Source organism: Staurois parvus, unplaced genomic scaffold, assembly GCF_062004578.1.
Source record: "Staurois parvus isolate SC_StPar_1 unplaced genomic scaffold, SC_StPar_1.0 ptg000690l, whole genome shotgun sequence".
NCBI lineage: Eukaryota > Metazoa > Chordata > Amphibia > Anura > Ranidae > Staurois > Staurois parvus.
Genome location: NW_028318486.1, coordinates 270,390 through 285,031, shown reverse-complemented (window position 1 = coordinate 285,031; position 14,642 = coordinate 270,390). Strand labels below are relative to the sequence as shown.

Here is a 14,642-nt window from a genome sequence, read left to right as displayed (position 1 = left end):
GAGGCAGTATATGATTGATGGCCTCTAGAGAGCCACAAACAACCTATGTCTGGCTTAAAAGGCTTCCAAACAGATGACCTCTACAGCCAACTTGACTTTTTCCCTACTGATAACATTTGAATGGGCTGCTGTTCCTGCATTTCCTGGAGAAAAAGGGTTTGTGTACCATTTTGGAAATGCAGATGCCGAGGAATTACATGGTGCTTTTGCGATTTCTATGCGGATTCTGCACCCCCCAACTGCACTGTAGTTTGAGATGTGTGGGGGTGCCATTATGAATGAATGGCAGCACCATGCATCTCTAAAGAGCAGTGCATTTTGGCTGCGGGTTGTTGTTGATGCAGGAACAGTTGGGATTCCCGCACCCCGCTACCACCACCATAGTGTGAACCAAGCCTTATTCACAATGTCCCAGGAGCTGACTGAAACCCAACTTCCACAGGTAAATCTTCAGTGAGGAAGATAACAGCTCCTTTTCCAGACCAGGACTTTAGGGCAGTCTCCTCTGCTCTATTAGAATCGTACAGAGCGCACACTGCTGGGAGAGGAGCCTGTCACTTCACGTGCAAGTGACAGTAGCGAGCTGCGGGCAAGGGACTAGCGCTGGAGGCGGCAGAGCTCAGTTTCAGCAGAAAACAATCCCTGTGCACATGGGGTGGTTAAGGTGTACCCAGGCACAACCGGCACACCCCGTGCACACGCCTATGACTGTAAGCTCTTTTTGTGTTACAGACTGAAGTAAATGGATCAAAGTTCTGTAAAGCACTGCAGAAAATGTATCAGCATCAGGGGCGGACTGACCATTTGGAAACTCGGGCACTGCCCGAGGGCCCGAGGTCAGTAGGGGGCCCCATGAGATGCCCCTGGTACCTTTTTCATAGGTTTTTTTGAGTTTGGGCAAGGACACAGGGGCCCCATGATCCCCTATTGCCCGGGGGCCCCATGAGTTGTCAGTCCGCCCCTGATCAGCATATTAAAAAAAAGTATAAAATAAGTATAAGATATCTGTTATAGTGCATTATACAAAAAGAATGAAAGATTAGTCAGACAATGAATGAATAAAACAACTGATCTTTTCACTTAAATTTAGGAAACAACTGCAAATAACTGGAGACACTGCTGGAAATGCCTTGCACATAGTTTTGAATAATCAAAATAGGCACAAGCTGGCTACATTGTAGCCTTATAAAACCAAGACATCAATCTTGATCAAAGGACTAAGCTTCAAGAACAAGCGTGGCGGTCTTGAATGGTCTCTGAGCATATACTGTACCTAATGCCTCTCAATAAATTATAATATTATACTCCACCAATTCAAAGTCATCTGATCCGAGGCTGGTATCTTCATGATGGAGGCTGAAGATATAAAATATATACGCAAGTCTAGGACAATGTTTGTCTATGTGGCCAATGAAGAACTGCAAGCACAAGCAAGGTGTGTTGACGTGGCACGATGCGCCTTTTGGTCCCTCACCAGCTGGAAGGTTCCAGGTTATCCAGGTCTGTTCTAGAACGGTCATTCTCAAACTGTGATCCAGAGACCATTGGCGGTCTACATCTGTTACATGGTCCCTAGTCGTTTAGTCTAATCTGCTAAAGGTAGTATTGTCGTTGTTGACCTTGGATGGCTATTAGGTGAAACACAGCAGTTACTGTTGCAGTTTAATCACCTATATCAGAACTTTATACCGCTAACATTAGAGGAACTCAGCCTGGCCAATATCCACTGCAGTCGGTGATACTACAGCAATGCAGCAACAAGACGTCAATCAGGGAGACAAACCTTTCCCTCCATACTCTCAGCTCTATCAGAATAAATACAGCAGAACCTGGCACAGAGCATTGTGGTACACCACTAGTGACTGGTCCTTGTTCCCAATGAGCCCCATTTACATTGATGCTCTAATATCTATCATTTAGCCAACTGCTTATCCACCCAACCACTCAAGAGTTAAGTCCTAGCATGCACAATTTTTATGAGATCATTATGTGGAACTGTATCAAATGCTTTCCTGAAACCAAGATAGGCTATGTCCACAGCACCACCCTGTCCAAAACATTTGTGTTATAGCCAAAAAAACAGATTAGTCTTGCAAGATCTGCCCTCAGTAAAGCCATGCTGCTTTGGGTCCAGCAAGTTGCGTGTTTTTAAATGATCGACGATCCTTGTTTTTAGGGGTGGTTCTATTAATTTTACCTCTAGAGATGTTAAACTCACTGGCTTGTAGTTAACTTCTTCTTCCTTTCTACCGTTCTTGTAGACAGGTATACTATTAACTGTACGCCAGTATGGGGAAATTCTCCTGTTAGATAAGATTGATTAAAAAGATCAGTTATTTGCCCAACAACTGTTCATCAAAGTTGTCTTAGATCCATCAGGACTCATGTGCTTGATTGAGATTTACACTTTAAGCAAGCCAGTTCATGAGCCATCTCTCTCTCTCTAGTAACTCTGAAAACGAACCTTCATAGCTGGAATCATCCAGCTTGTTTTGGTTAGAGTCAGTTAATTCAGAGAAGACGGAGACTAAGTACACTACAGGCTCCTGTATGACAGTCGAAACAAGTCCCAAACCCAAACAATCCACTTTATTGAACCATGATAAAACCAATACAGACAGTGGGGGAGTGGCAGGTAAACGTGTTTCACCCTAAAGACGTGTTAAGTTAATGAATAATGTCTTTAGCGTGAAACGCATTTACCTGTCTATTTGTAGGATTCATTGCAATAATGAACGCTTAAATCCTGCATTCTGATTGGTTGCTGTAAGCATCCCTTTTATTTTGTATTTGTTTTATACTTCTAGCCACTTGACGAGATTTCAGCCTCTGATACATTTACATTTTTAATTTATACGTTCAAATACAATACACACTGCTCAAATGACTTTAAAAAAATATTTGAAATTGATTGTATTAAAGAAATAGAAAAATCATATATACAATTATTGTATTTGTACGGCTATTTATTCTGTATTTATTGAAATTATTCATGTGAAACAAAAAGCAAAAATATAATAAATATATACTGTATATACTCTTTTGTATCATTACAGTTGAGTATTTGTTCCTTTTCATTCACTATGTGGACAAAAGTATTTGGAGACTAGAGATGAGTGAACCTGGTTGGGTTTGATTTTAGCCAGGAGCCAACGTGAAGTCCAGGAATCCCAAACTTAGCACCAAATCTTATTGAAGTCTATGAACCAGGGCTAAATGGTGCTGTGTTGCTGGCCGCTGTACAGAGGAAATGGAGGATGAGAGGAACTTTGTTCTTCTGAGTCCTCCAAAAGTGTCACAAGGGGAGCAGCGATCTGATTAGACGCTGCAACACTGGATGACCAGTTTTTTTTTTTTTTGCAGGTAAAAAACGTGCATTTATTATTTTTGTCTACAGGAGCCTGGAAAGCATTCACCAGTGATCAGTAGATCGCTGATCTCCTGCAGACCTGTCAGAATATCTGCTTGCCGTACGGGATGTATGGGATGTACGAGATGTATGGGATGTACAGGATGTATGGCATGTACGAGATGTATGGGATGTACAGGATGTATGGGATGTACAGGATGTATGGGATGTACGAGATGTATGGGATGTATAGGATGTATGGGATGTACGGGATGTATGGGATGTATGAGATGTATGGGATGTACAGGATGTATGGGATGTACGGGATGTAAGAGATGTATGGGATGTATGGGATGTAAGAGATGTACAGGGTGTACGGGATGTATGGAATGTACAGGATGTACGCGATGTATGGGATGTACTGGGTGTACCGGGTGTACCGGATGTACAGGGTGTATGGGATGTATGGGATGTACAGGGTGTACGGGATGTGCAGGATGTACAGGGTGTATGGGATGTACAGGGTGTACGGGATGTGCAGGATGTACAGGGTGTATGGGATGTATGGGGTGTACGGGATGTATAGGGTGTACAGGATGTACAGGGTGTACGGGATGTATGGGGTGTACGGGATGTGCAGGATGTATAGGGTGTATGGGATGTACGGGATGTACAGGGTGTATGGGATGTACAGGGTGTACGGGATAAATGGGATGTACAGGATTACGGGATGTACAGGATGTACAGGGTGTAAGGGATGTACAGGATTATGGGATGTACGGTCAAGCAGATATTCTGTGGCTTCAATGAACAGCGCCGTGGTAGTTAATTGAAAACTACAAACCCAGAGCCGCTAAGGCTGCCGGGACTTGAAATTCATTCATTCACGGAAATCTGTGAATGAATGACGTGGCCGTGTGGGTAGACAGACCTCAGCACGGCCACACTGTTTTCAAATTTGAAAGACAGTACAGGGAGACTTCTCCCCATACTATCTGTCAGAGGGAGGGGGTGGGGGGGCAATGGGCGGCGGATGCAGCAGCTATGGGACCATATTCCACCTTAAAAACTGATGGAACATGTAACATGTTCCCAAAGGTGAACCTATCCTTTAAGCTCTGCACAGCCAGGCAACAGGCATTTTACACTTTCTCCCAGAGTCAGTAAAACAGTCCTTGAGCTTGCTTTTGTTGTTTTTATTAGAGGTTAACAACTTGGATGAGGTCAAAGGGTATTTGGGATGGCAGGGGAACTGTAAAACTTGAAGACAGCTTCTTAGCAAACACTGTACAAAATGTGGATCAAAAATCAGCAACAGTCTCTTTAAGGAGCACTTAGTCCCCGTTGGTGTACCTCCTTATCCACCCAGCTGTCCTGAGGGATTCCAGAATCCACTGTGAAGCAATCCCAGATGAGAACTAGTTGGGTATTGCACCTGACCGCCCACTCCATTCTGTGGCTCAAGGGGTGAAGAAGTACTCACACTGCCTGTCCTGTAGCTTAGTGGGCTGCAGCTGCTTTCAGGCCTTCTGCTGAGCTGGCTCCTTCCTTACTGACAGGATGTCCTCCCTAGGAGATGGTGGTACAGTGGAGATCCTTCCAACCAGCACCAGCCTGTAGGTAGGCCCCCCTCCTACCTACCTGGGCCTCCTCCCAGGCTCCACTCTCCAGCACCTTCTCTCAGTCCATCTTCCACCCAACTCCAACACTACCCATGCTGCACAGGCTCTCTCACATTTAAGAGTTGCTCTTAACCACCATACCTGGCCTCCTGCCTGGGGATTAGCCACGTTCCCCTGAACATGCAAATCCAGGCTTTCTCCTCTCCTCCTGCCTGTGTTCTAGAAAGTTCTTCCAATTTCTAGAGGGGTGGGAGGGCTTCAGAAGCCCCGACCTGTAGAGCCTCCCAGCCTATCCTGAGGTAACCTCACTACATCACTCCCAGGTTGACTCTAACAAGCCTCTGACTTACAAAAATCCTATCTAGCTAAACTAGAGGGCACTACATATATATAAAAAAATGATAAATACCTTTTTTTCCTTTTTATAAGTGATCACATACCCTCTGTTCTTAGCTGTGCAGAGGAGAAACATCATTACATTGATCTTCCCAGCGAATGACTGTGCAGAAAGGCGGGGAGGGGGGGCATGTCGGCCTAAGTCTGATCTTTGGAGGAGAGCATGTCATGTTTCACATGCTGTCATATGCCTTTAAGTGTTCTTTGCATTTTGTCTCTGCTCCTCCCTTTCCTTTGGCTTAGTTCATGCTGTATAGATAGCCCACCCCTTTTCCCAGTAATGCATTGCAGCTTCTAGCCTCATGTCATGAAGCAGATCACATTATGATCTTTTGACCTATCCGATGTTCATTGTTGTAAGATTCTCTCAGTTTATGGAATAAACTTCACAAGATCTACAAAATGTCTTCTGGACTGAGTCACTGCCTGTGATATTCAACTAAGATTGGAGTTATCGCTATCTCATCACAACTGTAAGTTACAGAGATCACACTTTCAATGCTTAGATTGGATAGACAGAACAGAGCAGGTTGAGTTCCCAGCACAGCTAGAGAACTGACCAGGTTGTGCTCTCATGCCTAGTGTGGTCAGTTTCTAATAGAAAAGCAGAGAGACTGGCAGGAACACCAGGAATTTCACATAAAGGAAGCAATACAAAGAGGACAGGAGACTTTTTCATACAAGTATATAGTACAGCAGGCACATATCAGGACTATGAAATGTTGGGTTGACATATTCTTTAATCCTCTGACGTCATTACCTTTTCGATTCACTGAACATATAACAAGCATAGTGATAAGAAATTTGAGTTCCATTTTCTGTCATTTGCTGTATGTTTGTTGAGGCCAGACACAACCAGGCACCTAGCTTTTTCTGCAATAGTTCTCTCGTGACGTATGTACTAGAATTTGCGGAGGCTTTATGATGTGAATGTATGTTTAACCTCCTTGGAGGTATTCCCGAGTGTAGCTCGGGGTAAAATTTGAGTACCAAGAGCGGTAACCTCGAGCTACACTCAGGCTTACCATGAGGCGTTGCTCAGGGGGTCCCTGCAGCACTTACCTTGTCCTTCGCTCCCGCGATGTGTCCCCTGCAGCGTCCCCAGCCATCTCCTCCGGCCGATGCCAGCATCCGGCTTCCGTGTTCCGGTCCCTGTGACGTTGGGACATACGGGTACCGGAACTGGCGGCAAATTTTAAATTTTTAAAAAATGTCATTTTATTTAAAATGATTATAACATAGTAAAACATTGGTGTTTCAATGCATTTCACATACATTTTGTCCCGAGTGCTTTGTCCGGCGCCCTGCCTGCATAATGGACTGTTCTTTCTGCCTGGAAACTTAGAAAAGTCCATGGCGTCCAAAAAGCGTCCCTTTAGGTCAAAAGCGGTTTTAGACCGGCTAGAGAACAGCGATAGTAAATCAGAACCACTTGCAGAATTGAGTGATAATGATTCGTGGGGGAAATTCGTCATCAGACACTGAAAACGATTTTGCGACTTTGCTCAGCGATGTGCGAATTTGCCTCTGTATTTCAAATTTCAGTGTTTTTGGTTTGATTATATTATTGAATTACATTTATTATTATTATTTTATTATTTTTTATGATTATTTATTAAATTATAATTTATGATTTCGTGTTTCAAATTTTATCATACCCGGGATGTTTACTAGACTCTTGTTCGGACAGATTTCAGTGAGTTATTCCTAAAAATTACAGCCTACAATAAAAAAACTACATATTTCCATGCAAAAAAATGGTACCGCTTTCAGCACACAAAATCGGAAATAATCATACCGCCAGGGAGGTTAAGGAGGCTTGTAGGGTATGTTCTTCTTAAAAGGATGTTTTCTTAACATCTTGCTCTAGTAATCTGTACTGCTTGAACTGAAAAGAAGGGGGTAAACCTCTTAAACCTTGTCCTGAAAATGTAATTGTTGGTGCCAATGAAAAAAAGCATCATCATGAGCAATTCTCAACAAAATAGCAAAGCAAACGTTTTTTAGAGTTTGAAGCCTTCGTTTTCCATTCTCTGGGCACATGCTGCCCTCTAGTAGACCTACCTGGTATAGCAGGCTCTCTTGTCTACATTTACTGCTCTTCAAGCCACAGTATACAGTAATTTAGTAAAAAGTGACAATATTTGGGTTTTTTAACTGTCTACTTGTTTTCTATTCCTGTCAAAGCAGAAATATCAGGTTGTTATGCTATTCCAACTCTTTCTTGAGCTCAGTGCCAATGGCAGACCCTATCAAATAACACGGGTGCTCTCAGGATTAAAGCGGATCTCCAGGCTCCCCCCTGTCATTTGTTTTCACACCCCTGCCTACCCTGATGCGGGTTTTGAGCATTTCAGATACTCACCACCCCAAAGGATTCAGTCCCGCACCGCCATCTTCATATATGACGTCATCACGATGGTCCCCCGACTCTTCCAGGTTCATTCAGCCGGCTCCATGATGACGTGCCGCTAGGCCTGCCCCCTCCTACTTTATCATTGGAGCACTATACCTCCTGGCATATGTGATAAGCCGGGGGCGGACTGACAACTCATGGGGCTCACGGGCAATAGGAGATCATGGGACCCCTGTGACCTTGCCCAAACTCAAAAAAGCCTATGAAAAAGGTACCAGGGGCTTCTCATGGGGCCCCCTACTGACCCCGGGCCCTTGGGTAGTGCCCGAGTTTTCAAATGGTCAGTACACCCCTGTGACAAGCATATCCTAGGAAGCAAAGGGAGGACAGTGCATGTCATTGGCCTAGGCCAATGACATGCATGGAGGGGCGGGGCCGAAGATATTCCTAAAAAAAAACAAAACATTTTTTTAAAAAGTGCACTCCCCGTAAAGGAGGAGAGCGAGGGTGGAGAGGAGGAAACTTGCCTACAGTCTTGACCAAATATACTGGCACCCCTGCAGATTTCGCCCAGAAAATTGTTGCAATTACAAATGTTTCAGCATTCTCATGTTTATTTCTTGTGTTTGTATTGGTATGACACAAAAAAGTGGAGAAACAAAAAGCCAAATCTGACACATTCCACGCAAAACCCCAAAAATGGTCAAAGTTATTGGCATCTTCTCAAAATTGTAAGAAATAATTGCATTCCAAGCCTGCGATGCTCCTGGAATTTGTCATTAAACTCACCTGTATCAATGAACAGATCTTCATGTTCCTGGGTCATGTATTTCTGGTTAGAGGCTTTTGTCTCTTGGTGGTGGTGCCCTGGAGTTGGCATGTTTGGAGTATTGGTCTGTACATGCAATTTTTCAGTAGACACCAGCTTTTTGGATTTTCAGAAAGTTTTTTCACAGGGCACATGCTTATTGGACTTTTCTTCTCACGTGATATTTATTTCACTGTCTTTGTATTATTTACTGTGATGTTTAACCACCTGAACTCCAGAGTGTTTTACCCCCTTCACGACCAAGGCATTTTTTCTCTATTCAGCACTGTGCTACTTGAACTGGCAATTGCGCTGTCATGCAACACTGTACCCAAATGACATTTATATCATTTTTTCACACAAATAGAGCTTTCTTTTGGTGGCATGAATTGCTACCTCACTGACAACAACCTTCTCGATCCCCTACAGTCTGGCTTCCACCCACAACATTTCACTGAAACTGCCCTACTAAAACTCACTAACAACCTACTAACTGCTAAAACCAATGGCCATTACTTCATACTCAGGGGCGGACTGACAACTCATGGGGCCCCCAGGCAATAGGGGATCATGGGGCCCCTGTGTCTTTACCCACACTCAAAATACACCCAAAAAAGCCTATAAAAAAGGTGCCAGGGGCATTTCATAGGGCCCCCTACTGACCCTGGGCCCTCAGGCAGTGCCCGAGTGCTCAAATGGTCAGTCCGCCCCTGCTCATACTCCTTGACATTTCCGCTGCTTTTGACACAGTCGACCACCCACTCCTCCTCAGTGAACTCCACTCCATTGGCCTCGGTGACTCTGCTCTCTCCTGGTTCTCCTCTTACCTTTCTCAGCGCACTTTCAGTGTCACATACAGCAATAGCTCCTCTTCCTCTTTCCGTTGGGGTATCCAAGGCTCTGTCCTTGGGTTCCTTCCTTTTTTCTCATTACACCTCCTCCCTGGGCCAATTGATAGCCTCCCATGGCTTCCAATACCAGCTCTATGCTGATGACACCCAGACACTCTCCACTCCCCAGCTCACCCCCTCAATTTCCTCACGTATCACAAATCTACTAAGCGAAATATCAGTATGGATGTCACATCACTACCTTAAACTCAATATTTCCAAAACTGAGCTTGTAATATTTCCTCCTCCCCGATCCCCACTCATGACTTTACCATTAAGATCAACAGCACAACCATTGGTCCTTCCCCTCATGCCAGGGTGCTAGGCTCTGACCTCTCCTTCGGGCCCCACATCCACCCACTGGCTAAATCCTGCTGCCTCAACCTCCGCAATATTTCCTGTCTATAATGAATGCTACTGTTAGATTTATACACGTTACCAACCGATCAGCGACTGCTGCCCCTCTCTGCCTATCCGTTCATTGGCTTCCTCTAACCCAGCGTATAAAATTCAAAATACTAACCACAACATACAAAGGCATCCACAACACTGCCTCCAGCCACATCACCAGCCTAATCTGCCGATATTGTCCAAATCGCCTGCTCTGCTCCTCCCAAGACATCTTGCTCTCTTGCTCCCTCATCACCTCCTCCCACTCTTGCCTCCAAGACTTCTCCACAGCCTCTATCATCCTCTGGAACTCCTAACTGCAGTATGTCCAGCCAGCCCCCACCCTGTCTGCATTTAGGTGATCTTTGAAAGTTCACTTATTCAGAGAAGCCTACCCCACCTCCACCTAAGAACTGTACTTGAGCCACCTCCATCAAATCATCTTCAACAGATATCAACTTTTGCACCACCTCCCCCTTCCTTTAGATTGTAAGCTCCATGAGCAGGGCCCTCCTATTCTTTCTATACTGAAATATATTGTAATTGAACTGTCTCCTATAAATCCTGTACAATAATAATAATAAAGATCTTGCAGTATTTAAGGAAAACACCCCAATATGGCCACTAGATGGAGGTGAAGATCATAGGAAATAAACAGTAGACACAATTATTTGTGATAGCTCTGCAAATGGTAAGCCATTCACACAGCAATTTTTTTATAAAGATACCCTTTTACCTGCTTTCACAGCTTCCAAAATGTACAAAGAAGAAATACATGAAACATTACAATGACCCAAAAAAAAGTCTTAATAATACTTTATTAAATGTAGTGTTCTTCTTAATGCCGACTTGACATCTTTATTGTTCAGGCTGTATATCAGAGGGTTCAGCAAGGGAACGGCAACTGTGTTAAAGAGTGAAAACCATTTATTGGACTCTAAACTGTCCTCTTTGGTTGGCTTGAGATACTGACACACCAGGGTCCCGTAGAGAAGGACAACAACAGTGAGGTGTGAGGAACAAGTGTAGAAGGCTTTAAATCTCCCACTACTTGTACGGATCCTTACTATTGCAGCAATAATGAAAACATAAGAAGTGAAGGTGAGGACAAAGGGTGTAAGGGTTAAGAGTAATAGTCCTTCAAAGAAGCTTAACAACTCCAAGGCAGAGGTGTCACTGCAAGAGAGACTGAGAAGGGGCACAAGATCACAAAAAAAGTGATTTATAATGTTGGATTTATAACAGGAAACTTCCAACAGTAGTACAAGATAGGGCATCACCTCTAAAAAAGAGATGACCCAACAGACTGTAGCCAAGATGGTGCAAATTTGTGGCTTCATGAGGATGGAGTAATGCAAGGGATTGCAGATGGCTACATAGCGGTCATAACTCATAGCTGTCAACATCAGCAGCTCATTACAGGCCAAGGAGGAGAAAACGTAGAACTGTGCTATGCAACCAAGGTAAGAGACCGTCTTATCCTTTGATAAAAAAGCTTCAAGAACTTTAGGCAGAGTGGTGGTGGAGGAAGACACGTCCAAGATGGACAGGTTGGCCAAGAAAAAGTACATGGGAGTATGGAGATTGGAGTCTAGGCAAACCAGTAGAAGAATGACCATGTTTCCAACAAGAGTCAGAAGATAAATTAGAAGAACCAAGAAGAAGATCGGAACTTGCAGTTTGGGGACATTTGAAATCCCATTGATAATAAAATAGGGCACCATAGTCTTGTTACTTGGTTCCATTCAAAATAAGGTATATTCTTCACACTGCTGAAAATATTGGTGCATTATATTGATGAAAGCTCAGGAAAAAGGATTCTGGTTGATACCAATTCTGTTCAGCATTTTAAACCATTTAAATCTTTAAATGTTTCCTGAAAACTTTTAAGTTTTGGATATATGTGTAAGGGGTTAGAACCTCTGTCAGGTTGTAGCTGCTGCCTGTGTCCCAACTAGGGAAATTCACCAGTACTTTTTTCCTGTTGACCTTTTTGACCAGGACTGAAATAAGGGAACATTTTGAGAAAAGAGGGTACACCTTTCAATGGGGACTTGGGGAGATTTCCTTTCACTTCTTTTGGGGTTTACAGGACAGAATGTGAAGGTAAATTCCCCCAATGGGACAATGGGTAAAAAACTAACAGGGATGTAGGGTCCTTTAGATAGCTAGGTTTGTTGTTTTGTAGTTAGAGGCTGGGTAGCAGCCTGGGGTGAGTCAGCCTGGGAGTGAGGTAGTGAGTTCACCTCAGGACAGACTGAGAGACTCTACAGGTCAGGGCTTCTGGAGCCCTCCCACCCTTCCAGAAACTCAGAGAACTTTCTGGAAGAGTGGCATAGGAGGGAAGGAGGCCCAGACCTGCATGTATGAGGGACCTTGGCCAATCCCCAGGCAGGAGACCGGGCATGGCGACCAAGGACAACCCTGAAATGTTACAGAGCCTGAGTAGCAGAGGAGTTGGGTGGAATATGGACTGAGAGAGGGCAGGAGTGTGGAACCTGAAAGGGGGCCCCAGGGAGGGGAGCCTACCTACAAGCTGGTTGCTGGCAGGAGGATCTTCCCCGTTCCACAGCCTCTTAGAGAGGACATCCTGAGCAGCAGGGAAGGAGCCAGCCCAGCAAAAGGCCTGAAAGCAGCTACCAACTCACCATGCTGACAGGACAGTGTGAATACTCCTACACATCCTGGGCCAGATAAAGGGAGAGGGCAGTCAGGTGCAAGACCCAACTAGTTCTCATCTGGGATTACTTAATTGCTAGATTTTGGAATCCCTTGCCCAGGGATACCCTCAGTGCAGCCGGGTAAAGAGAAAGGATTCATCTGGGGTCTAAGGAGGTACACCAAGGGGACTTCAGGGTTCCTTAACAGAGACAGTTGCTATTTTTGGATCCAAATTTTTTTTGTACAGTATTGTTGCTAAGACGTTTGTCTTCAAGTGATACAGTTCCTTGGGCATCCCATATACCCCTAGACCCCATCAAAGTTGTTAACTCCTTAATAAAAACAACTAAAAACCAGCTCAAGGACTGTTTTCTAACTCTGAATGTACAAGTGGGAGAAAATGCGTGTTGCCTGGCCATGCAGAGCTTAGGGGGACCCAAACAAATCCAGCGGCCCTCAAGAGGGTAGTGCTACAGAAGTTTTAACCATCTCACACTTAAAGCTCAATTCTACAGTTGCAAGAAAAAGTATGTGAACCCCTTGGGATTACGTGGAGTTTTGCATGAACCTTAAGAGCGATTCACACCAGACATCCCAAGAATATTGCTACACTGAAACAGTTTTGTGAAGAGGAGTGGTCCAAAATGACTCCAGATCGTTATGCAGGTCTGATCTGCAACTACAGGAAACGTTTGGTTGAGGTTATTGCTGCCAAAGGAGGGTCAACCAGTTATTAAGTCCAAAGGTTCACATACTTTTTCCTCCCTGCATTGTGAATGTTTACATGTTATGTGCAATTAAACCATGGCAACATCTAATGTTTGTGTAGTATTATGTTCAGCAGACTGTGTTCTTCTATTGTTGTGACTTAGATGACGTTCAGAGCACAATTAATGCAAAACTCCATGTAATCCCAAGGGGTTCACATACTTTTTCTTGCAACTGTAGTTGGCTTTTCCTGGTTACTCCTTCTCCCTTTAACCAACATGCCAATGAAATTGGTAAATAAAACCCTTCCATTGTCATTGTATATCTTAGTTTAGTTCCAGAGACATTACTGGGTCTCTGTGCTTCTGTATACAATGCATGCAGATCGTGGCTGGTTTGAGGGGGCCGTACGGTGCTGTACATAACTTCCTGAAAACATCATAGTGCCCTGCCTCTGTGCTCCTCTCAAGAGTCTTCAGTTCTTATGCAAGTAGTGAGTTGGGTCATTGGAGGGGTTATGCGAGTATCAAAACGTGTTGATGGTCAGATTTAATAACAGATTTGAGGTCAGATTTAATAAAAGTTTTACCTTCAGAAGTCTTTCCCATGCAGGGCTCCTTTTACTGTTGTGTCCCTTTATTTTTGCTGATGTTTCCAATATGCATTTGACTTTTGAAGAGCTTTATGTGTGAACTGTATCTTCTGTCTTCTCTATGGCACCAGTTTTCTCCCCCCCAAAAAAATGTACGGAGAAGTTAAGAAATGTTTACTTAAAGTCCATTTCCAGACAAAATGACCCCCACCTCCTCCCATTCAGCAATTTAACCCTTTTTTTACTCACCTGTCCAATGTTGTGTGTCCCTCATTAGCGCCTCTTCTGGTAATGGAAATTGGTGACCTAGAGCTGCAGTCTGTGTCGGCTCCCAATGGCACCTTTGCGGTGATGTAATTACGTATCTAGTGCACCATTACCAAGGTCCATGATTTAACCCCCTCAATACCAGCACTTTTCTTCATTTCCAAAGAAGTGTGGAAAAAAACTGAGATCACCTTGGGGTGTCTACTTTCCAAAAAAAGAGGCATTTGGGGTTTTCCTGTACTGTCCTCTCATTTTTTTCTTAATGTTTTATAATAATAGAAATATTTTTAAAATTTTTTATCCTAAAGTGTAACTTTGCCCAAAAGGGGAAATTCCACTTGTTTACATCCTCACCCCCTCCAATGTCACATTTGGCACTTTTTTTTGGGGGGGGGAGCAGATACCTGGTTTTGACATGTACACACTCCCACTTCCGGTCAGATGTGGTTGGGTGATCTGAGCTGGAAGTTCACGCCTCCTACTTACGCAGACTGCGGGACCATTCACAAAGCGCAGCATGCTTTGCAAATTCGCAGGATGAAACCGGCTGTGAAGATTGTTAGACTGTTAGATTCACTTATTGAAGATATCGGCCCCTGGACC

At 44.0% G+C, this 14,642-nt stretch overlaps 1 protein-coding gene across 1 annotated transcript; it reads right to left on the bottom strand.

The window, feature by feature from the left end:
- Positions 1 to 10,610: 10,610 nt before the first annotated feature.
- On the bottom strand, positions 10,611 to 11,556 carry LOC149446778 (olfactory receptor 5AR1-like). Its single transcript, XM_089652696.1, has one exon. It carries the CDS (start codon positions 11,554 to 11,556, stop codon positions 10,618 to 10,620), a length of 939 nt encoding a protein of 312 aa, XP_089508822.1. The 3' UTR covers positions 10,611 to 10,617.
- Between the last annotated feature and the right edge of the window lie 3,086 nt (positions 11,557 to 14,642).

Coding starts and splice junctions, on each gene's coding strand:
- LOC149446778 (XM_089652696.1), bottom strand. CDS start 11,556: ATGGAACCAAGTAACAAGACTATGGTGCCCTATTTTATTATCAATGGG.